The sequence below is a fragment of the Trichomycterus rosablanca genome, chromosome 3 (genome assembly GCF_030014385.1).
Source record: "Trichomycterus rosablanca isolate fTriRos1 chromosome 3, fTriRos1.hap1, whole genome shotgun sequence".
NCBI lineage: Eukaryota > Metazoa > Chordata > Actinopteri > Siluriformes > Trichomycteridae > Trichomycterus > Trichomycterus rosablanca.
In genome coordinates this window covers 17,605,661-17,631,827 of record NC_085990.1, presented here as the reverse complement: position 1 = coordinate 17,631,827, position 26,167 = coordinate 17,605,661, and the positions used below count along the sequence as shown (strand labels likewise).

Here is a 26,167-nt window from a genome sequence, read left to right as displayed (position 1 = left end):
TACTATAAAAATGGATGTCTAAAATGCATTGCATATCAGCAAAACAAGTCATTTGGAGAAGGCATAAGAATGAACCTACAGTGTATCACAAAAGTGAGTACACCCCTCACATTTCTGCAAATATTTTATTATATCTTTTCATGGGACAACACTATAGAAATAAAACTTGGATATAACTTAGAGTAGTCAGTGTACAGCTTGTATAGCAGTGTAGATTTACTGTCTTCTGAAAATAACTCAACACACAGCCATTAATGTCTAAATAGCTGGCAACATAAGTGAGTACACCCCACAGTGAACATGTCCAAATTGTGCCCAAAGTGTCAATATTTTGTGTGACCACCATTATTATCCAGCACTGCCTTAACCCTCCTGGGCATGGAATTCACCAGAGCTGCACAGGTTGCTACTGGAATCCTCTTCCACTCCTCCATGATGACATCACGGAGCTGGTGGATGTTAGACACCTTGAACTCCTCCACCTTCCACTTGAGGATGCGCCACAGGTGCTCAATTGGGTTTAGTCCATCACCTTTACCTTCAGCTTCCTCAGCAAGGCAGTTGTCATCTTGGAGGTTGTGTTTGGGGTCGTTATCCTGTTGGAAAACTGCCATGAGGCCCAGTTTTCGAAGGGAGGGGATCATGCTCTGTTTCAGAATGTCACAGTACATGTTGGAATTCATGTTTCCCTCAATGAACCGCAGCTCCCCAGTGCCAGCAACACTCATGCAGCCCAAGACCATGAGGCTACCACCACCATGCTTGACTGTAGGCAAGATACAGTTGTCTTGGTACTTCTCACCAGGGCGCCGCCACACATGCTGGACACCATCTGAGCCAAACAAGTTTATCTTGGTCTCGTCAGACCACAGGGCATTCCAGTAATCCATGTTCTTGGACTGCTTCTGGGATGACGACCATGCAGACCGAGTTGATGCAGTGTGCGGCGTATGGTCTGAGCACTGACAGGCTGACCTCCCACGTCTTCAACCTCTGCAGCAATGCTGGCAGCACTCATGTGTCTATTTTTTAAAGCCAACCTCTGGATATGACGCCGAACACGTGGACTCAACTTCTTTGGTCGACCCTGGCGACCATGCTGTAGCTCAGTTTCAGGGTGTTAGCAATCTTCTTATAGCCCAGGCCATCTTTGTGGAGAGCAACAATTCTATTTCTCACATCCTCAGAGAGTTCTTTGCCATGAGGTGCCATGTTGAATATCCAGTGGCCAGTATGAGAGAATTGTACCCAAAACACCAAATTTAACAGCCCTGCTCCCCATTTACACCTGGGACCTTGACACATGACACCAGGGAGGGACAACGACACATTTGGGCACAATTTGGACATGTTCACTGTGGGGTGTACTCACTTATGTTGCCAGCTATTTAGACATTAATGGCTGTGTGTTGAGTTATTTTCAGAAGACAGTAAATCTACACTGCTATACAAGTTGTACACTGACTACTCTAAGTTATATCCAAGTTTCATGTCTATAGTGTTGTCCCATGAAAAGATATAATGAAATATTTGCAGAAATGTGAGGGGTGTACTCACTTTTGTGATACACTGTATATTTTACAAAGACCATTTCACTGCACTAATGTGGCACTAAAATACACTGTCAAGTCGCATTATTTTGACCACTTCCTACTTTTAGCAACTGCAGCGCGTAGCTCATGAAGAAAATCACGTTTTGTGAGCTGGCTTAGTGGGTATTTAAGGTGTGGAAGGCACTATCAACCGATTTGGGTATGAATCCATCCTTGCGGATCATGTAACCACATACATGCTGATTGTCTTCCCTGGGGCGGATGGGATCTTGTCACATGTCACATGGCTATAAATGTTCGACATTGGTTGGAAGAGCATGACCAAGACTTCCAAGCACTACCCTGGCCCCCCTAATTCCCCAGACTTGAACCAAATTGAGCATCTGTGGGACCTCTATGGATCCTCCCCCAGCCATGGCTCCAGATACCTGTGACAACCTACCAGGGCCTTACTGAGTCACTCCCAGCCCATCTAGCTGCTGTCCGTGCTGCACATAGCAGTTACTCTGGATATTAGCTGGTGGTCGTAATAATGTGACTCGACAGTGTATACACAGTGTGTGGGGCTGAATAGCTTGTTCAAAGCACTGTAAAATGACATTTAGCTTTAGTAGTTTGCATAATTTCTTTTTCTCCATGTTGCACTGTAGGTAGTGGTGTCAGGAATAGTAGGGGTGATATCCTGGAGGAGACCCTTCACCCTGGTGGTAAGTTGGCCAGTCATGTATCAGTAAAAGCTTCATGCTTGTGGTGATTAGAGGTGTTGCTGGGAATAAGCAATGAGTGTTTTTTATGTAGGTGTCACTGTTCATGCTGCTGTCTGCAGTGTGTGTGATTCTCAGTCTGGCTGGGTCTATGCTGTCCTGTCAAAATGCACAGATAGTGAAATCGTACCTCACATGCCAGGTAAACTGACCTCATTTACACTCGTTCCCTTGCTACTCGTTATTACTAGGTCTGTCAAGATTTTTTCTCTCCTATGCTCTATTACCCTAATTACTCTGGTGACCTCTACCTGTTGCATGACACATTTGCTAGCAGAAGAGCCCACAGGCTAGCACACACCTTATCCAGCATGTGAGAAGCCTCCAACCACATCTTTATACCAACTGATAAACTGAGGGGATGCCTCCCACAGTTGTGTCTGTTGAGCGTCAGATGGAGTAACAAAATGCAAATACTGGCCACAGACTTTTTTGTAATAAGTCAAATAAAAATACAGTAAATTTATTTGAGTGACTACTGATCTATCCTTGACAATGTTGTATAAACTAAGATTTTCCAGTTTCACTCAACAATCCTAATGGGAAGATTATAAAATTGAAGCTGGCAAATATGCCATACAATTAATTATGATTAAGAGGGTTTTTTTGGTGTATAACACTTGGGCAGCACTTGTGTCTAACATGGTAGTTCAACACCATGGAGACCTAAGTTTCGGCCATTAACCTGGTCGGCCAATTAGCAGACATGATTAAGAATAGATTTCGAGTTTAATGTTCAGCTGGGCTGTTGTAGCTAAGCAACTTAAACAACACAAATGAAGTTTTCTAGCTAATCAGATTTAGGTTTTATAATAGGATTTGTGTTTAAAAACATGCTATATTTAAATATTGGGAGAAAATAAATACATGTTGGGTTCTGGGTGCTGTAACACTGTCAGAAAATGGTTATAACAGTTTGCTAAATTGTATAGGACTTGCCATGACTTTCATATTTATCTGCGCTCACTGTGTGTGTGTGTGTGTGTGATACAGGTGGAAAAAAGTCTGTGTTTATGCTGTGACCCGAAACACACATGCAATCTGGAGGAGGAGGAAACTTTAGAGCTGTACCTCCACGCTGACTGTCATTCAGTACGTCATCAGCTCAAGGTAATTTTATTTACTCCTCATTAATCATTTCACTGTGCTTCTGTGTCATTAAACCCCAACAGCAATGTATCTACTGTAAAACATGGTGGTGGTTTGTTTGTTTGTTTGTTTATTAGGATTTTAACATCATGTTTTTACACTTTTGGTTACATTCATGACAGGATCGGTAGATATTCATTCCACAAGGTTCATCAGTTCACAAGGTTATATCGAACACAGTCATGGACAATTTAGTATCTCTAATTCACCTCACTTGCATGTCTTTGGACTGTGGGAGGACCCGGAGCACCCGGAGGAAACCCACGCAGACACGGGGAGAACATGCAAACTCCACACAGAAAGGACCCGGACCGCCCCACCTGGGGATCAAACCCAGGACCTTCTTGCTGTGAGGTGACAGTGCTACCCACTTTGCCACCGTGCCATGGTGGTGGTAGTACTGTACTATGGGATTGTTTTGCTGCCAGTAGAATTGGTAATTTGCAGAAAGTGGCTGAAAAGATGGGCACAAATTGACCAGGAGGTTAAATCCTCTATAAAAAACTGGTCTTGGAATGGCTTAATCAGTCAAAAGGTATGTTTTAGAATGGTCTTTAATAATTCCTGAGCTCAACCATATTGAGATCATGTGGACTGTACTTAGATTTTATATATTCCTTGGAAAATTATTCATAATTGTGATTAATAAAAATTTTTTTTTTTTGGACAATTTTTTTTGTCTATGTTCCAATAACTCAGTCAGTAAAAAGGAACAGTAATTAAAATTCCAAGACTGCAGGCTGTGTCTGAGAATGGGAAGGTTGGATAAGGTTTCTCCTCAAGGCCACTACAATGGGGACTTCTGCTGTCTAACTGAGGCACCATCATAAGTATTAAGGGTACACAGAAGGTCTAAAGAACCAGTGAGTGACCAAATAAGTGTTGTAGGGGGTGAGTGGTTGTCTGCCATTCTCCATGGCCAGCCGGTACCAGTGACTGATGATGATGCAGCTAATATGATGTAACGTGTAGATTCTGACTTGGTGTTGTTATGGACCTCCTTGAAAATTACATCGTCTAGAAGACACCACATGCTGCTTGAAAATGTATAAACATCCTTTAGCCCTTATAGACATGCAAGCACTGATCTACCCCTAATCTTTTACTATGACAGGTACTGGTGTTTGAATTTCTTCTTTAGCCTGGAGAATTTTCATAATCAGGACCTGTAGGAATTGTAGTGAGAAATTGAAAATTACTAGATTGTGATAAAAGTGTGTGTGTTTAAATAAAAAAATAAATGTGCATTACAATGTGGTTCCAACCAGATTTGGAAACACTGATATACACCATCTATACATACTGTATATGCATTGCTTTATATTAATGAATATTAATAAGTGCTTTTTAAATCCATGCAGATTCTTTAATATACACCAATCAGGCATAACATTATGACTTCCTTGTTTCTACACTCACTGTCCATTTTATCAGCTCCACTTACCATATAGAAGCACTTTGTAGTTCTACAAATACTGACTGTAGTCCATCTGTTGCTCTACATACTTTTTTAGCCTGCTTTCACCCTGTTCTTCAATGGCCAGGACCCCCACAGGACCACTACAGAGTAGGTATTACTCTGGATCATTCTCAGCACTGCAGTGACACTGACATGGTGGTGGTGTGTAAGTGTGTGTTGTACTGGTATGAGTGGATAAGACACAGCAATGCTGATGGAGTTTTTAAACACCTCACTGTCTCTGTTGGACTGAGAATAGTCCCCATGGGCAGCGTCCTGTGACCACTGATGAAGGTCTAGAAGATGACCAACTCAAACAGCAGCAATAGATGAGGGATCGTCTCTGACTTTACATCTACAAGGTGGACCAACTAGATAGGAGTGTCTAATAGAGTGGACAGTGAGTGGACACGGTATTTAAAAACTCCAGCAGCGCTGCTGTGTCTGATCCACTCATACCAGCACAACACACACTAACACACCACCACCATGTCAGTGTCACTGCAGTGCTGAGATCATCCACCACCTAAATAATACCTGCTCTGTAGTGGTCCTGTGGGGGTCCTGACCATTGAAGAACAGGGTGAAAGCAGGCTAAAAAAGTATGTAGAGCAACAGATGGACTACAGTCAGTAATTGTAGAACTACAAAGTGCTTTTATATGGTAAGTGAAGCTGATAAAATGGACAGTGTGTGTAGAAACAAGTAAGTGGTTTTAATGTTATGGTTGATCAGTGTATATGTGTGTGTGTGTGTGTGTGTGTGTGTAGGATCTGCTGTTTAGTGCCTGTGGGCTCAGCATTCTCTCCACTATCATCTGCACTCTGTCAACTGTCACCTGTAGCATCCATATATTTTCTCTGGACCTGCTACATCTGGTGAGTGTTAAGCTACCATTAAAGTCCAATGTTTACATACACTTGTAAGGAACGTGTGTGTTGTGATTTCTCTTTCTGTTACACTCCTTTGTCTAAAATTTGAGTTCATTTATTCTTTCTTTTTTGTTTATTCTGTGTAATGAATTTTTAATAAGACAACACATACCAGATTAGATATATGCATTAAGCAAATAAAATGTTTACTGATTAGTGATTGGGATTGACTGTAGGTGGTGACTCCCATATGAACAGAGCTAAATTGACTGCACTATTAAAAGGTACATGGAACATTGGTCTCTTGTCAAAGGGGGGAAAGGAAACCCCAAAGTGTCACCTTATGCTTTGAGGAAAATTGACCAGATAGTCAGATGTAATCCACTCATTAGAATGTGCATTTTTCGCTTGTTCTCCAAATCTAGTCACTCCACCTTCTTTGTTGCTTCCACCACCTCTGCAGCAGCTGAGGAAAGCTGCAGACTTACATCGCCCTTGCAACACGTGCTTCTTTTCACCAGCCAGGGGTGTGTTTTCACAGAGAACAGCAAATATGGAGAGTCACTATGTCACTATGCCCAATGTGATTCCTTCATAATGTGCATACAATGACAAGAAACCCCATTCAACCTCCCCCTCTCAGGCATGACCAATTCTATCAGTTGATCGCCTGTCCGGGTCGGTAGCACCACTAAGATTCAAACTTTACAGTTTAACATGGTGGTGAGCTACTGTAAGACTACGTGCCACCCAAGCACCTGGGCACGAATGTATTTCACCGGCCGTTATCAACTATATATGCTACCACCCCACAGATTGACTGTTTATTAGAAAAAAAATTTACACTGATTATTATGATCTTTTCTTCTCTGTTTCTTCAGCTGGCACCTCACCGCACACGCTCAGTTAACCCAGAATGCACCACTCCTCAGGATGCCTTTCTCACTAATATGATGGACTTTGAAGAGTTTGTCCCACCTATTCCCCCTCCTCCGTACTACCCTCCTGAATATACCTGCAGCTCTGAGACTGACGCTCAGAGGTGAGCTAATGCTAATGTGCTTTTTATTTCTGTCCTTGTTTTACCAGCATTTATTGTGTAAATATGTGAAGTTTATAAAGGACTTGTTTTTCCAAAGACCAAAGCTAGTGGACAAACAAGCCTTGTTTTAGAGGTTTTAGAGGTACAAATTTCATATTTGTCACAGCCACACTGTCTAGGTCAGGACACCTCTTTAAACTTACTCAATAAATTCAACAAAAGGGATGTAGTCAGAACCAACTGTCACTTCTAAATTGCAGAGGTCAGTGAAGTGACTGAAGTTCATATTTATGGATTAAATTACAAAAAATGGGGCAGTATTTAAAATACTAATTAAAACACAAAGTAGTGTTTATTATTTGACATTATTTACTTTATTTTGTACAAATGTGCATATTACAGTATCAATGCCTGTAAAAAATTAAAAAGTTGGGATAGAAACTCCTGTGTTACATGACCTATCCTTCTAAAAACACTTAATATGCCTTGTGGGACTAATACAAAAGGGCAGCATGGTGGCTCAGTGGGTAGCACTGGGTCCTTCCTGTGTGGAATTTGCATGTTCTTCCCGTGTCTGCGTGGGTTTCTTCCGGGAGCTCCGGTTTCCTCCCACAGTCCGAAAACATGCAAGTGAGGTGAATTGGAGACACTAAATTGTACATGACTGTGTTTGATGTTAAACTTGTAAAATTATGAATCTTGTGTAATGAGTAACTACCGTTTCTGTCATAAATGTAACTAAAGTGTAAAACATGACGTTAAAATCCTAAAAAACTAATAAACTGAAGACAAAAAAACTGGCAGTTTGCCATTTTTTCATGTAATTATCCTGGGCATTTATTATCATTGTTTGGGCTTTATAATGTGCAACAATTTTTTTATGCAAGAAAGGTCTGGGCTGCATGCAGGCCACTTAAGCACTCTCTGATGATGCAGCCTTTTTGTTGTAACAAGCAGATTGTGACATGGAGTTGTTATGGACCTTATTGAACATATGCTTCTTCAAAATGTGTAGATATCAATTAGTGTTAATGGTGCCCTTATTCCCCTAACCCTATATTTTGACAGGCTCTGGCTTTTGGACTTTTCCTTCTTTAGCCTGGAGATCGACATTATTTCCATTAACAGAAACTGATTTGCAATTTGCACTGTACACAAAGACATGTTTCCAGATTCCCTAAATCGTTTTATATTATACCCTGGGTGCCTTTAGCCTACAAAGTGTAATGGAAACAATTAGGTTCAAGGACAGTGTTGCATTGCTGTAAAATGTAATTTTACAGTAGAAAACAGTTGTTCATAAATATTGTCTTACATTCCAAGGTAATAAAGATCCAGTGCACACTGCTTAATCAATACAATAGTGGTTTGATGACCTGCACAATAAAGTAAACTTTTTATGGCCTTCCCAACCATTAGATTTAAGTATTATTGAGTGTTTATAAAAGTCCTTTAGCCCATAAAGTGCCTACATATTCAACATTTTATTACAAACAGTTCAGAACATGTATTTATAAGAGCATTTAGAGATGTATTTAAAACCAATGTGCTTAAATTTGTGTCTAAAAGCATTGTCTTAAAAGGTGGAAAAGTATGGAACAGATACAGATAACACTAGCACTATGTTAATTTTTAAAAAGTGCTATTTCTTACCTCAACTTCTGCTTCTGGGGTTTTAAAACATGTTTGTATGTATCTGCAGTATTACATATAATGGCTCAATGGAAAGTCCAGTTCCACTCTATCCTACAGACTGTCCTCCTCCATATGAAGCAGTGATGGGACAAAGAGCTTCCAGCCAGGTAAGTTTGTGTGATGGTAAAATTGTATTTACTGGAAATAGCATTCAACCCAATAGTATAATTTCAAAATATTAAATTACTTAGTTTAGTTATAATAATAATAATAATACATTTTATTTATATAGCGCTTTTCAAGATACTCAAAGACGCTTTACATAAGACAAATAATCAAAACAAATACGTACATACACCATACAAATCATAGTACAAAATCAAAATAGTACATCAACATCAAGAATAATTAAGATAAAAACAAAGAGAGCAGCATAAGACAGTTCATTAAAAATTAGCTAAATTATGAGAGAGAACAACAAATATAGAACAATTTCTTAAAATTAGACAGAAACAGGACAGATTTACATGCAATCAGGAAACTGAAAACTTTACAAGTTATCTATTTGTTTGTTTAAATGACTACAGCACAGCTGTGCTAATGGCAGGCGGGGTGTCTATATGGACAATGATCGGCTTGGGTGGGAATGCTAGAGATGCAAGAGGGGATTATAATAAAAATAACTGCTACAAATAAGATCTCTGCTGGCTTATCAGTGATGGTTGATTTTTTTTTTGAGGAAAGCTGTGACTAACACACGCCCCCTCCGACACGTGTGCAGTAGCCGACTGCATCTTTTCACCTGCACGAGGCGAGTTCATATGTGGATCAACACACCCTGATCCTCATCACCCCTCGTCTCTTTGCAGACGCCATCAATTAGCCAGCAGAGGTCGTAATTGCATCAGGTATGAGGTCCCCTCCGGCCGTTGTTCATGTAGGCGCCCAGCCTGCCGGGTAGCAGAGCTGAGTATCGAACCGACAAGTTTGAAATGTCAGTTCTGGTTTGCTAGTGTGTTTTACCCCTGCGCCACCTGAGCACCCCCTCACAGAGGTGTTTTAATGCACTCTTGTATTTTTTACATCTTTTTGTATGGATAACAGTGCAATGCTAAACTCAAAAGTGTTCAAATGTAATATTTGTTAATGCAAATCCTACAGTTCATATTTTAATGATATTCCCAGTGGTGCTATTGGCCGGTTAATTGGCTATGTTTGGGGTAGGGGTTTTTGGCTGATGCTCTGTGAATGCGATAAGAAGGAAAGAAAATAATCACCTTTTATAGTCACCCTCGTCAGTTACCTTGTAGGACGGTGGAAAATTCCACCATTAACAGAGATTTCTTAGCTAGAACAACAGCTGGAACTGGGTTTTGGAGGTCGTACAATGTAATTGACGCACTTCTTGTCACGTACACACGTTTCCAGTAACATTCCATAGCAGTATTCTTGGAATATTGGTATATGACTACTGGCAATCATGCCCTGAATATACAGTATCTACACGTTCAATAGTACTCAGTATCAATAATACTGAAGTATCAATAATACTTCTAGAGTAAATTAACATTTTCTCCCACACTGTATTTTATTAAGGGTTTTTCCACCACACTAGTATAAGAGGCTTATGTCAGCGGCCTGGTAAGGTGCTCAGCTGACACAGTTGTTAGTGTCTGAGGGAGGAAAAGCCGGTTAGAGAATCCTACAGTTTGGTCAACATGTGGACAGTATTAAAATCAGATAGGAACAAGCTCATGGTCAGGTATCCACATACTTTTGACCATATAATGTATTATTTTGAATGGTTAAATATGGTCTGTTTAGGGGTACTTTACAATATTTATGTGTAGCTAGGTGTGTATTCCTGAATTTAAATACAGCCTGTGACCTTTTCTGTCTATAGGCCACAGTTTTCGATGCTCAGACTGGTGAGCCTTCCGCTGAGAGAGGAACCTCCGTAGGCTTCAGTGCAGAAGGTAGATTGAATGTTCAATTACTACACACATTCATAATTGCTTCATTATTTAGTATCTAACTTTCATTATATGACTCCTTCTTGCTTAGTTTCATGCGACAGTGGCTCACTGATGATGTCAGAGATTGTGGATATTCCAGATGACAGCTCTCCATCGGAGGACTCATGTGTGCTAGAGGTGGCGTTTGCAGTGCGGGCACGGTCGCGAGGGGTCAGTGAGGGAGCAGAGGTGGGCGACTACACCAGTACACAACCCACTGTGACTCGCCGCTGCTTCAGAGGCGAAAGATCCAACTCCTGTTCCTCTCCCAGCACGTATAATACCTCCAGCTTCAGGTAAGGATGTGCTGATGGTCAAATTTCAATCAGAATAAGTCATCATAATTTAAAATACACTATAGGACCAAGACTGGTGGCATGGTTTCTCAGTGGGTAGCACAGTCTGCACAGCCTTTGTGGAGTTTGCATGTTCTCCTCGTGTCTGTGCGGGTTTCCTCCAGATGCCCTGGTTTTCTCCTACAGTCCAAAAACATGCAGTCAGGTTAATTGGAGATACTAAAATTGCCCTAAATGTGTGTGTGTGGGTGTGTGGGTGTGTGTGTGTTTGCCCTGTGATTGACTGCCCACCTGTCCAGGGTGTTTTCTATCCTTCGCCCAGTGAATTGGACACATCCAAATGATTAAGTTTACGTGGTTTGGCCACACCTTTTGGTTAACTGGTATAAACTCAACTATATAAAATATTGACCTTGAAGCAACAGTTTGTGGAAGGCCTTTTTCTGTTTCACCATGACGGATCCTGTGCATGAAGCAAGAACCATAAAGACATTGTGAGTAATAAGTGGACAAGTTTAGTATGAATGAATTTCAGTGGCCTGCTCAATGAGCTTAACCCCACCAAATGCTTTTGGGATGAATTTGAACACTGACTGTGAGCCAGACCTTGTTCTTCAACATAAGTGCCAGACCTTACTAATGCTCTTTTGACTGAATGGGTACAATTAACACAGAAGAAGCCCTCCTACCCAAGATTGTTACATATAGGTATTGAATTATACCCCCTTAACACCCACCTCATTTGTGGCTATAACAGTCCACTTTCCACAAGATTTTAGAATGTCTCTGTGGGAATTTGTACCCATTTATAAGCGCATTTGTAAGGACAGGCACTGATGATGTATGTAAAGACCTGGCTTAATTCATAAGGTGTTGAATGGGGTAGAGGTCAGGGCTCTGAGCAGGACACGAGAGTTCCTTTAAATCAATATCATAGTATGCATACGCTTTATGCAAAGGGCACAGTCATGCCAGAACAGCAAACTGCTGCCACAAAGTATGGAGCAGATTCTTCATTTTATGTGATTTTATACACCTGTTAGCAACGGGTGTGGTTGAAAGACCTGAGGTTATTAATTGTCCATGTTTGGTGGAACAGTGTACTTGAACATTTTTCCAGTGCACAGAATTACAGATGTGCAGACTATGTGATTGTGAAAGAAACATGTGGTCAGATGGCATCTACCTTGATAGTCCGCTAGCACACCAGCGCTGGGATTCTGAACACCCCAAGTTTGACTCTCAGCTCTGCTACTGGTCATCTGGGCGTTCTCTAGCAGGCAGTGCCTGCAGCAGACAAAATTCACCACTAGTCTGCTGGGTGGGGGAAAAAACCATACTACAAAGCGGGTGGGGTCTTCAACGCTGTGTAAGGACCCTGGTTAGTAGCTCGAGGTGCCTGTACAGCAGTGGAGGAATGCAGAGATCAGTGTGTGACTCTCACGCACAAGACTGGCCTCATACTTGAATCCACTGAAGTATGGGAAATAAGAAGGGGTTGGTGGACTGCGCATGCATCAGAGGGATTGTGTGTTAGGCTATAGTATATTTAATATTTTTAAAAATTAATCTACTTAGACATCTGCCTTCCAAGGAATATGCACATTAGCATTAGTACTTCAAAATAACCCCAACAATACTGATTACTCTCCCATTGTCTCCTAAATCATCTGTAGGTCTCCAGTAATGAAACGTCAGGCTCTGTTTGCCAGTAGCTGTTCTCAGTTAGAGATGCTGGGTGGTGCTGCCTCCATCCGCTCCTCCATCCCAGAAATCCTGGTGTGTCCGTGCACTTCTTCCCGACTAGGCTCGTCCTCCGATGCCACCAATGTACGATCTCTGGGTTCTTCAGCTGTCAATCAAGATCAACAGGGCAATGCGGTGATGCCTGGGCTCCACCCTGGACCGTGTGTCTATCGGCGAGGTGGAAGGGACAGAAGGGACAGCGAGGGCCTGTATCTGGTGAGGTCACACAGTGATCCAGGATTAAGCTCCTCCAACGATACAGGTGAGTAAGTATTTAACAGATAATAACATACATGATGATGGCATAATGCTCCATGGACTCAGAAACAGGGACCAAGGTCTAGGATGGTTAGACAAATGTTCAGTACAATGACATATAAATATATACACTGATCAGCCATAACATTAAAACCACCTCCTTGTTTCTACACTCGCTGTCCATTTTATCAGCTCCACTTACCATATAGAAGTACTTTGTAGTTCTACAATTACTGACTGTAGTGCATCTGTTTCTCTGCATGCTTTGTTAGCCCTCTTTCACGCTGTTCTTCGATGGTCAGGACCCCCACAGGACCACTACAGAGCAGGTATTATTTAGGTGGTGGATCGTTCTCAGTACTGCAGTGACACTGACACGGTGGTGGTGTGTTAGTGTGTGTTGTGCTGGTATGAGTGGATCAGACACAGCAGTGCTGATGGAGTTTTTAAACCGACCAAAAATATCCAGCCAATAGCACCCTGTGGGCAGTGTCCTGTGATCACTGATGAAGATCTAGAAGATGACCAACTCAAACAGCAGCAATAGATGAGCGATCGTCTCTGACTTTACATCTACAAGGTGGACCAACTAGATAGGAGTGTCTAATAGAGAAGACAGTGAGTGGTCAGCTCAAACTCAAACTCAAAGGAAGCTGTATTGGCATGACAAATAAGGACATTCATATTGCCAAAGCTCAGTTACAGAGAAAAGAAAAATAACAATAAGAAAGAACAAATATATACAAAACAGTTACAGATGCAAAAAATAAAATAGAATAAAATAATGATAACAGTGCAAATAGTAACAAAATTTTTTAACAATAACAGTTATGAGGTAGTAATAAACATAAAAATTTGTATCAAAGTAGCTGCAGACAGAGAAGAGAGGAGACCTACACCACTCCACTTCCGGTCCAGACTGCAAATGAATTGGGGTGCTGTGAAAGCAGCGGTGCATCAGTGGCTATGTGCTCAGCCAAAAACATTTTTTGCTGATGGCATTAAAAAGTTGGTACAATGCTGGGAAAAATGCATCGGAAGGTGACTATGTAGAAAAGTGATGTCATTTGTTTTTGAATTTGTTTTTGAATTGAGTTTTAAAAGCTTTTTGAAGAACCCTTTGTATTGTTAGCTTGTTAGCTTACTAGTTGTAGATCAGATCTCCTTACTGCTGCTTTTAAATGGGTTTTACAATCCGGCACGTCCTCACTACCACCTCCCCAAGCCCACCTTTCTGCCTCATTCACCAAGCTTACCTTTCTTCCTCCCCTAATTCCACAACCACCAGCCACCACTGATGTAAAGCCAGTTGGGCCTATCCAAATGTAACGGGGCGAGCGGCTTCTACCTCTACATGCGGCATGGTGGCTCGGTGGGTAGCACTGTTGCAGGGGCGGAGCCAGGGGGTGGCCTATGGTGGCCAAGGCCACCATAAATTAATCTTTGGCCACCCCCCCAACCCCCCCAACACCGCTTTGCCGGCAACTTTTTTGAGGAACCATTTCTGTACGCAGGTGTTCCCACAGCGCAATTCAACAACGCACCTCAAACAAGTAGTTCTCCACCAAAACAGTGCAGTAATACACTCAACTTGAATGTCAACCACCAACACAATTACAGATGAAGAAGTAGTAGTTGTGACGCGCTGCGAGTAAAAGCGCCAACGGGCTCTGCGCGTTCCAGTGTTGCCAGATTGGGCGGTTTTCCGCCGAATTGGGCAGATTTTGTTAAAAAAATTTAATAGCAGTTAAATAACACTGCTATTTAAAAGAAAATATTCCGTTTTAAGAGACGCCAGCATTGTAGAAGGCTATTAAAAGTAAAGTCAATTTTCAATGCTGATTTGGCTTAACAGTGTTGGTCAGTCTGTGTCATATTTTTGAGAGAAAATTAAGATTTGTTTTCCATGCATTCACACTTCCATGTTCTGGGGTTTAATTGAGTCTCATAATCAGCACACACAAGTTGGCACTTACTGCCTGTATAGGTAAATAAGTGAGTGACCAAACACTACTAGATCCACAGCCACATAAGAAAGAAGGTATCAGTTTCTGTGCCACCCCTGTGTGAGCAATGGTCTCAGTCTGGCCACCCCTATGAAAATTGTCTGGCTCCGCCACTGCACTGTTGCCTCACAGCAAGAAGGTACTGGGTTCGATCCCCAGGTGGGGCAATTCGGGTCCTTTCTGTGTGGAGTTTGCATGTTTTTCCCGTGTCTGTGTGGGTTTCCTTCGGGAGCTCTATTTTCCTCCCACAGTCCAAAGACATGCAAGTGAGGTGAATTGGAAATACAAAATTGTCTGTGACTGTGTTTAACATTAAACGTGTGAACTAATTAATCTTGTTTAATGAGTAACTACCGTTTCTGTCATGAATGTAACCAAAGTGTGTAAAACATGACGTAAAAATTTTAATAAATAATAGTTTAAAATAAATGCATTTCCCACAGGCCACCGCGCTCATCAATGAATATTTGTAACACCTGGGCTCGCTACTATATTAATGCGCGTAGTTTAAAATAACTACATTTCCCACAGGCCACCGCGCTCATCAATGAATATTTTAATGCGCGTAGTTTAAAATAACTACATTTCCCACAGGCCACCGCGCTCATCAATGAACATTTGCAGCACCTGGGCTCGCTGCTGTATTAACGCGCTTAGTGACGCGCATACGCACTAGAATGACTATGCTTGCGCATTTTTGCGCAAGGGACTTTTGCCTCTCAATCCCCCGCTCCCCTGTTGTGAGCCACTTAGTACCCATTATCATGGTAATGACCCACAGCCTGTCTACACACAAACACCTCTCATCCCCCTCTGCCCAAATTCTACAGACAGGCCTGAGTGAGCTAGTTTCAAAACGCTGAAGTTCCATGTATAAAATCTCTTCTGCTTTCGGTGGACCTGGTGCATGCTTTGTACAACACATATGCGTCATGTGTCACCTATGCATACACATATATGCATCTCTTACTTTATATACTTGAATTCTATATACTTCATATTCAATTCTATATACTTTATACACACATATATACTGTATATATATATATATATATATATATATATATATATATATATATATATATATATATATATATATATATATATATACAGTGTATCACAAAAGTGAGTACACCCCTCACATTTCTGCAGATATTTAAGTATATCTTTTCATGGGAGAACACTGACAAAATGACACTTTGACACAATGAAAAGTAGACTGTGTGCAGCTTATATAAGAGTGTAAATTTATTCTTCCCTCAAAATAACTCAATATACAGCCATTAATGTCTAAACCACCAGCAACAAAAGTGAGTACACCCCTTAGTGAAAGTTCCTGAAGTGTCAATATTTTGTGTGGCCACCATTATTTCCCAGAACTGCCTTAACTCTCCTGGGCATGGAGTTTACCAGAGCTTCACAGGTTGCCACTGGAATGCTTTTCCACTCCTCCATGACGACATCACGGAGCTGGCGGATATTCGAGACTTTGTGCTCCTCCACCTTCCGCTTGAGGATGCCCCAAAGATGTTCTATTGGGTTTAGGTCTGGAGACATGCTTGGCCAGTCCATCACCTTTACCCTCAGCCTCTTCAATAAAGCAGTGGTCGTCTTAGAGGTGTGTTTGGGGTCATTATCATGCTGGAACACTGCCCTGCGACCCAGTTTCCGGAGGGAGGGGATCATGCTCTGCTTCAGTATTTCACAGTACATATTGGAGTTCATGTGTCCCTCAATGAAATGTAACTCCCCAACACCTGCTGCACTCATGCAGCCCCAGACCATGGCATTCCCACCACCATGCTTGACTGTAGGCATGACACTCTTATCTTTGTACTCCTCACCTGATTGCCGCCACACATGCTTGAGACCATCTGAACCAAACAAATTAATCTTGGTCTCATCAGACCATAGGACATGGTTCCAGTAATCCATGTCCTTTGTTGACATGTCTTCAGCAAACTGTTTGCGGGCTTTCTTGTGTAGAGACTTCAGAAGAGGCTTCCTTCTGGGGTGACAGCCATGCAGACCAATTTGATGTAGTGTGCGGCGTATGGTCTGAGCACTGACAGGCTGACCCCCCACCTTTTCAATCTCTGCAGCAATGCTGACAGCACTCCTGCGCCTATCTTTCAAAGACAGCAGTTTGTCAGGATGTGACGCTGAGCACGTGTACTCAGCTTCTTTGGACGACCAACGGTCTGTTCTGAGTGGACCCTGCTCTTTTAAAACGCTGGATGATCTTGGCCACTGTGCTGCAGCTCAGTTTCAGGGTGTTGGCAATCTTCTTGTAGCCTTGGCCATCTTCATGTAGTGCAACAATTCGTCTTTTAAGATCCTCAGAGAGTTCTTTGCCATGAGGTGCCATGTTGGAATTTTCAGTGACCAGTATGAGAGAGTGTGAGAGCTGTACTACTAAATTGAACACACCTGCTCCCTATGCACACCTGAGACCTAGTAACACTAACAAATCACATGACATTTTGGAGGGAAAATGACAAGCAGTGCTCAATTTGGACATTTAGGGGTGTAGTCTCTTAGGGGTGTACTCACTTTTGTTGCCGGTGGTTTAGACATTAATGGCTGTATATTGAGTTATTTTGAGGGAAGAATAAATTTACACTGTTATATAAGCTGCACACAGACTACTTTTCATTGTGTCAAAGTGTCATTTTGTCAGTGTTGTCCCATGAAAAGATATACTTAAATATCTGCAGAAATGTGAGGGGTGTACTCACTTTTGTGATACACTGTATATATACTGTATATATATATATATATATATATATATATATATATATATATATATATAGATATATAGTATTTGATATTGAATGACTGAGCTGGTATGCTATCGGGTATTCCTGAGAGGGGCATATATATTTATATTTATATTTATTTAGATGTTCATAATAGAGCTGTAGGAAGAAACTAAGAAAAATGAAAAGAATAAAAATAAAATGAAAGAAAAGATAGAATCTAGACATTAGTTCTGAATGTGAACAGTGTTACTGAGGTGATTCGGGGGCTGTTCACGTTCACCTAAGTGAGACTTCGTTCTCATTTAGTTCCGTGCAACAAGCACGCCTCCACGATCACTATGGTCGGAATTTCTTACTCTCTGATCGCTTCTTTTTGCTTATGAGAGTTTTATTACTTAAAGTAGTGTAAACGCTAAACGCGTTTTAGTAACAACGTATGGGCGCAGACACATGGACAGAGAAATGTTTTTGCGCTGTGTAGCCCTGTGGGTAGAGAACTGTTCCTACACACTTTTGCGCTGAGAGTGACTACTGCTTAGCTATTGTCACCACACTGAAGTACCACAAGCACTATCAAACCCATTTATACTGATTTCTTTTAGGTGAATAGTAATAACAGTAAAAGCAATAAAGGTCAACTTTATTATTATTATTCACCGCACACAATCCTTACACCAATCTTTGAAACAGATGGGTGATAACCCTTAAATGTGTGGAGACTGCTTTCATTAATATTAAGATAGTCTACAACTTATGCATATGTACATATAACGTGTGGTTTTGAAACTTCTAGTACACATACTGAATCAAAAGTTATTACACCTTACGGGGGACAGGAATATAGATAGAAAACTACACATTTCACAGATTTTTAAACAAAAGTGCCACATTTCATGGCAGTCATTAAATAACACTCATAAACTGAATGATAGAATTAATAGAAGCTAGAATACACAGCACAGCCTACCTTAATAGCACCCTCTCAAAGACCAAAAAATTTATCCGTGTTTTACACTTCATCCTCTGGGTCTACAGAATTCTTGAACATTTTGTCTAACCGATTGCTACTGTAACCGAGCGTCTTTAGAGTTTGCTGTGTTTAAAAAGAAAGAAATAAACTGTACACGATCTATCACAGCACAGAGATGATCACGTGTGTAGAGAAGCACACTTTTCCTTTGACTATGGAACAGAGATGTTCACAAGTCACAAAATACGAGTCAGTCAAGTCACGAGTCTTTAGGCTAGAGTCCGAGTCAAGTCACGAGTCAATATAATATACACAAAACATATATTGGAAATGTAGCATAGAAATAAATTCATAGAATTAAAGATTATCAACTGCATTTTACTGTTTTACTTGGTGCCTTTACTTTCCTAGTGCAAATGAATGTAATTTCTGTAACAAGAAGGTACCAGTTAAAAGCTTAAACTGATATTTTGTTTTCATTGCAAATGACGGCACAGCGGCCAAAACACAGCAAAAAATCCAAAACCACTGCTTACCTTAGCTTATGTTGTTCCATATGCTATTAAATTTATAACCGTGTGTCCCATTAGGAATATAATCCGTTATTTTGTAAAAGTGCTTACAATTAAAAACCTCCAAACTTTTCCCAGTTGTGAAGTAAAACACCAACTCGTTATTAAGCCAATCAAGCGTTTCATTACCACATCATCTGTGTGACGCTGCAAACTAAATACATGCAAATAAATTTCATACTAAAAATTAAAATCAGAAGGTCCGATTGGTTCAGAAAGCGGTTATTTCAATCATTAGCACCAATTCTGTAGGAGCATTTCATTCACATTGGCTGTTACTGTGAAGTGCACTACGTAGTGTATCACAAAAGTGAGTACACCCCTCACATTTCTGCAAATATTTTATTATATCTTTTCATGGGACAACACTATAGAAATGAAACTTGGATATAACTTAGAGTAGTCAGTGTACAGCTTGTATAGCAGTGTAGATTTACTGTCTTCTGAAAATAACTCAACACACAGCCATTAATGTCTAAATAGCTGGCAACATAAGTGAGTACACCCCACAGTGAACATGTCCAAACTGTGCCCAAAGTGTCAATTTTTTGTGTGACCACCATTATTATCCACCAGAGCTGCACAGGTTGCTACTGGAATCCTCTTCCACTCCTCCATGATGACATCACGGAGCTGGTGGATGTTAGTCACCTTGAACTCCTCCACCTTCCACTTGAGGATGCGCCACAGGTGCTCAATTGGGTTTAGTCCCATCACCTTTACCTTCAGCTTCCTCAGCAAGGCGGTTGTCATCTTGGAGGTTGTGTTTGGGGTCGTTATCCTGTTTGAAAACTGCCATGAGGCCCAGTTTTCGAAGGGAGGGGATCATGCTCTGTTTCAGAATGTCACAGTACATGTTGGAATTCATGTTTCCCTCAATGAACTGCAGCTCCCCAGTGCCAGCAACACTCATGCAGCCCAAGACCATGATGCTACCACCACCATGCTTGACTGTAGGCAAGATACAGTTGTCTTGGTACTTCTCACCAGGGCGCCGCCACACATGCTGGACACCATCTGAGCCAAACAAGTTTATCTTGGTCTCGTCAGACCACAGGGCATTCCAGTAATCCGTGTTCTTGGACTGCTTGTCTTCAGCAAACTGTTTGCGGGCTTTCTTGTGCGTCAGCTTCCTTCTGGAATGACGACCATGCAGACCGAGTTGATGCAGTGTGCGGCGTATGGTCTGAGCACTGACAGGCTGACCTCCCACGTCTTCAACCTCTGCAGCAATGCTGGCAGCACTCGTGTCTATTTTTTAAAGCCAACCTCTGGATATGACGCCGAACATGTGGACTCAACTTCTTTGGTCGACCCTGGCGAAGCCTGTTCCGAGTGGAACCTGTCCTGGAAAACCGCTGTATGACCTTGGCCACCATGCTGTAGCTCAGTTTCAGGGTGTTAGCAATCTTCTTATAGCCCAGGCCATCTTTGTGGAGAGCAACAATTCTATTTCTCACATCCTCAGAGAGTTCTTTGCCATGAGGTGCCATGTTGAATATCCAGTGGCCAGTATGAGAGAATTGTACCCAAAACACCAAATTTAACAGCCCTGCTCCCCATTTACACCTGGGACCTTGACACATGACACCAGGGAGGGACAACGACACATTTGGGCACAATTTGGACATGTTCACTGTGGGGTGTACTCACTTATGTTGCCAGCTATTTAGACATTAATGGCTGTGTGTTGAGTTATTTTCAGAAGACAGTAAATCTACACTGCTATACAAGCTGTACACTGACTACTCTAAGTTATATCCAAGTTTCATGTCTATAATGTTGTCCCATGAAAAGATATAATGAAATATTTGCAGAAATGTGAGGGGTGTACTCATTTTTGTGATACACTGTATATATATATAATTGTCACATGTAACTAATGTTAACACATTCTGACTTTTTGCGAGTCGCGAGTCGAGTCCGAGTCATTTGAAACGAGTCCGAGTCGAGTCTGAAGTCACTGTGTGTGCAACTTACGTCGCAGACTCGAGTCCCCATCTCTGCTATGGAATGCACCCAATACATAAACACATACATCAAACATTGTCAGAACACTAAACGCAAAAAAAATCTGTTACAGTAATGAAATTTTTGTATGATTGCTAGGAGCGCCTCATATTTCATATGCTACATGAATGAAAAATGTTAAATCACTAAACACAAACCTTACATTTTGACTTTAACAGCAAATTGCATACTACACAGGGAAACTGCTCATTTCATGGCTGTGAATTAGGTAGGGCCTTACTCAGAAACCTTGACAGTGCTAATCAGCTTCATGTTATGGTAACAATGACACTAGAACTGCTCCACACATGTGCAGACCTTTGATTCAAATGACATCTAACCAGCATTTAAACTGAGATTTTTGTGCAAACAGTTCAATCAAAACCAAGTCATCAGATTCAACTATTCTGTGGTGTTCTCCTTTCAGGTGATTTAAGTGGTTCAGTTGGCACCAAAGCAGTGGGTGATTGTGGCTCTAATACCTCATCAGACACAGGTAAGTTCTTAGATATCGCTGACGGATAGTACAAAAAATATATACAGTGTATCACAAAAGTGAGTACACCCCTCACATTTCTGCAAATATTTCATTATATCTTTTCATGGGACAACACTATAGACATGAAACTTGGATATAACTTAGAGTAGTCAGTGTACAGCTTGTATAGCAGTGTAGATTTACTGTCTTCTGAAAATAACTCAACACACAGCCATTAATGTCTAAATAGCTGGCAACATAAGTGAGTACACCCCACAGTGAACATGTCCAAATTGTGCCCAAATGTGTCGTTGTCCCTCCCTGGTGTCATGTGTCAAGGTCCCAGGTGTAAATGGGGAGCAGGGCTGTTAAATTTGGTGTTTTGGGTACAATTCTCTCATACTGGCCACTGGATATTCAACATGGCACCTCATGGCAAAGAACTCTCTGAGGATGTGAGAAATAGAATTGTTGCTCTCCACAAAGATGGCCTGGGCTATAAGAAGATTGCTAACACCCTGAAACTGAGCTACAGCATGGTGGCCAAGGTCATACAGTGGTTTTCCAGGACAGGTTCCACTCGGAACAGGCTTCGCCAGGGTCGACCAAAGAAGTTGAGTCCACGTGTTCGGCGTCATATCCAGAGGTTGGCTTTAAAAAATAGACACATGAGTGCTGCCAGCATTGCTGCAGAGGTTGAAGACGTGGGAGGTCAGCCTGTCAGTGCTCAGACCATACGCAACATACTGCATCAACTCGGTCTGCATGGTCGTCATCCCAGAAGGAAGCTGACGCACAAGAAAGCTCAAACAGTTTGCTGAAGACAAGCAGTCCAAGAACATGGATTACTGGAATGCCCTGTGGTCTGACGAGACCAAGATAAACTTGTTTGGCTCAGATGGTGTCCAGCATGTGTGGCGGCGCCCTGGTGAGAAGTACCAAGACAACTGTATCTTGCCTACAGTCAAGCATGGTGGTGGTAGCATCATGGTCTTGGGCTGCATGAGTGTTGCTGGCACTGGGGAGCTGCAGTTCATTGAGGGAAACATGAATTCCAACATGTACTGTGACATTCTGAAACAGAGCATGATCCCCTCCCTTCGAAAACTGGGCCTCATGGCAGTTTTCCAACAGGATAACGACCCCAAACACAACCTCCAAGATGACAACTGCCTTGCTGAGGAAGCTGAAGGTAAAGGTGATGGACTAAACCCAATTGAGCACCTGTGGCGCATCCTCAAGTGGAAGGTGGAGGAGTTCAAGGTGTCTAACATCCACCAGCTCTGTGATGTCATCATGGAGGAGTGGAAGAGGATTCCAGTAGCAACCTGTGCAGCTCTGGTGAATTCCATGCCCAGGAGGGTTAAGGCAGTGTTGGATAATAATGGTGGTCACACAAAATATTGACACTTTGGGCACAATTTGGACATGTTCACTGTGGGGTGTACTCACTTATGTTGCCAGCCATTTAGACATTAATGGCTGTGTGTTGAGTTATTTTCAGAAGACAGTAAATCTACACTGCTATACAAGTTGTACACTGACTACTCTAAGTTATATCCAAGTTTTATTTCTATAGTGTTGTCCCATGAAAAGATATAATAAAATATTTGCAGAAATGTGAGGGGTGTACTCACTTTTGTGATACACTGTATATTTTCCAAAGTATAAAATGCTATACATTTGCTTTAAACCAAGAAAGAATCGATATGAGACCTGCTGTAAAAAACACTAGCTAACATAATAACAAACATGTCGCTTTTCCTTGTAAGGCATCTGCTCCAGGGTATAAAATTCATCCTTAAGAGAAGTGTAAAATATGATATGTATTAAGCTGATTTGGCACCAAAAAATCATTCCTTATGTTGCTACATTCGTTGGTGTACTTTTGTTGCTACAGGTCGATCATCGGCTTGCCTGCTGATGCAGCGCTCTCCTCTAGTGTCTGCTGGTTCCTTGCCCAGGAAGGGCAGTCTGAAGGCTGGCACACTGCAGCTGCCCTGCAAACAGCCAGTGGCGAGTTCTCTGCATGCCAACAAAAACTGCACTCGGTCTTTGGGAGACCTTAAGGTTAGTATGACTCTCAACCAGCATTCAAACCAAAGCTGTATTCTTAAAGAGGTGGAGGGAAGGGTTCATTTACCTGACTAGAAAAAAAGGGATAAGAACCTAAATGTATCCTAAATGTAAATCTATTTTAACAGGATTGCATGAAGAGACATATTGTTGTAATACAATCAGCTATGAGGTGGTGATTCCTAAACTGTGGTATTAGTGCCACTGGGAGTGTGGAATGTGATGTCCCGTGAAGTCAGTGTCTCAAATTCCTCATCTTCCTCTTCAGGTGACTAGAGTGTTGGTGCAGCGCTTACTACAGAGATCCAAGCGAAATCTCACCCCTGCATCAGATCATGCTAGTGGAAACATTAATCAGGGGTCAAAAAGGAGGGCAAAAGGGGAAGGTCTGCCAGTCGACCAGGTGAGACTGTAACACCAGTTCTAGCATCATTACACATCATTACAGCATTTTGTTAAGGTCAAGAATGTGTTATTAACCAGTTGGAGCTATAACAAAATTGATATTCATCACTTTGACAAGTATGTATATTTTGTAAACTACCAAGTCACAGAATATACCCAGTTTTTAAACGTTTACTCTTTGTTAACAAGAAACTAAGATCATTTAAACTGTCTTAGTGATGTCTTTGCCTAACTAAATAAACAGTATTAAAATGTGTGCAGGTCTTGCGCACCTCCTGGGGTGCCAGCAGGGGACAGCAGTACCAGCAGCGCGTTCACCACCACCATCGGCGAGGGCATTCCCACAGCGACAGTCACTACGGTCGCAGCAATCCTGACCCCGCTAGGGAAGGCATTCACCTTCGCAGCTGTGGTGACCTGAGCTCGCCAACCATTTCGTTGCGCAGGCTCCACCCCACTTCACATGCGTCATCTGGAGCGTTGCACACCGACGCCACCATCTGAACAGAGGTGGAGCTGATTTGAAGGAGGAACACAGGCAGAGAGGAGATCTAAGTTGATCATGAGGGCTATGAGGATTTTACCCCAGCTACCAGTATAGGAAACTCTTAGCCTAGGCAGGGGTACAAGTTACAAGGCATTCTAGATAAATGATCTTGATTTCATACTGAAATAAAGCAATCTGAGGAAGAACTTTATACTCTTGAATTGGACTGGAAAATCATCTGAAAATGCTGAGAAACCCACTGAGCTCAACTCGCTCAAGGATTTAAGCCAAGGAAGGATGTTTCCAAGCCACATGTAATCTTTATTTTAGTTGGAGCATTCTAAGAACTACAGAGAGCTCCATAGAGCTTTTATTCCTCATTTGTAAGATTTTACATACTAAACATTGTATATTTATGCCTCAAGCAGTCAGTAACAACACTGAGCATTCTGAAATATAGAAATCAACCGAGAAGCCATCTGAAAAATGTTAAGAAATCCACTGAGGTGGCGTTCCAAATTGAATCCTATGTCCCGGTGTCTATTTTATTCAGTAATGACACCTGGAGAGTCTGTAAAATACTGGAAAACTTCTGTATTGCAGCTTGCCGATCATATTTGTAAGGTTTTACAGACTAAATGATCCACTCCTATGTCCTGATTGTTACATGATGTCAATGGATTCTGGAAACTACTGAGAAATCCACTGAGAAATACTGAGAAATGTGCTGAGAAGTTTTCTGAGAAATGATGAGCTGGCATTCCACACTTTGAAGGTTTCACACACTGAATGCTGTGTCCCTTTCCACATTGTATTCAGTGATGACACTAGGAGATGGAAAGTCTTAAAATATCCAGATAAATACTGAGAAATTCACTGAGCTAAGTCACGTTTTTTTTGTAACAGCAATGGGAATTCAACTGGAAATGCTAGGAAATCCACAAAGCTCCACATTTTATCAGGTCTAATAGACTGAATGTTGCATCCCTTAATCCTTTGTATTCAGCAATGGCGCATCGGAAGATTCAGAGAATTACTGAGATATCCACTATGAATGATGAGAAAACCCTTTAACATATGCCTCTGGACTTCAGATTCATGGCTATCTGTGCCTGAACGACACGCTGGTGCTCTGACTGCCTTCCTTAAGCTCCTGCTTTTCCTATTTGGCTATCTCTTCGTTTGAAGCCTTCCTTTATGATTTTCTATTTACTGTGACTCTTAAGACACTTTTCACCCAGTGCTTCCATTCACTACTCAAAACAAACTTCCATCCTAAATATGAAGCTGCAACTGGGACATACTGTATAACGATTTTAGTAAAGCACTTGAGTTGTGGTAAATGCACCAGATCATTTTTTGCAGGTTGTTAAACCAGCTACAGACCTGCAGATGCTGCATTTTCAAAAGGGCCACCACACTGTACGGAGCAATGTCTCACACATTGTTATATCGTTTTTTCTCTTATGAATTTTGATCATCATTTGCTTTCTTTTAATTGTTGCTATTAGAGGGATAACGATACATACATTTCACAATTTAATATGCTTTGTTTTTTGCACCAGGATCTTTTTGATACTGCAACAGACAGATATGTGCGAGTAGCAAAGTT

General features: G+C 41.6%; 1 protein-coding gene across 1 annotated transcript in view; it reads left to right on the top strand.

Annotated features, from left to right (window-relative positions):
* The window catches only part of fam189b (family with sequence similarity 189 member B), a 28,287-nt gene extending 3,535 nt beyond the window's left edge, over positions 1-24,752 (top strand). Inside the window, exons 2-14 of the mRNA XM_062991906.1 lie at positions 2,204-2,260; positions 2,352-2,459; positions 3,311-3,427; positions 5,696-5,803; positions 6,679-6,839; positions 8,542-8,641; positions 10,378-10,450; positions 10,539-10,785; positions 12,462-12,793; positions 21,537-21,605; positions 23,488-23,657; positions 23,932-24,066; positions 24,330-24,752. Coding sequence (XP_062847976.1) covers positions 2,204-2,260; positions 2,352-2,459; positions 3,311-3,427; positions 5,696-5,803; positions 6,679-6,839; positions 8,542-8,641; positions 10,378-10,450; positions 10,539-10,785; positions 12,462-12,793; positions 21,537-21,605; positions 23,488-23,657; positions 23,932-24,066; positions 24,330-24,572 — 1,920 coding nt within the window. The 3' untranslated portion in view covers positions 24,573-24,752. The remainder of the gene's footprint in view (positions 1-2,203; positions 2,261-2,351; positions 2,460-3,310; positions 3,428-5,695; positions 5,804-6,678; positions 6,840-8,541; positions 8,642-10,377; positions 10,451-10,538; positions 10,786-12,461; positions 12,794-21,536; positions 21,606-23,487; positions 23,658-23,931; positions 24,067-24,329) is intronic.
* Positions 24,753-26,167: the final 1,415 nt, after the last annotated feature.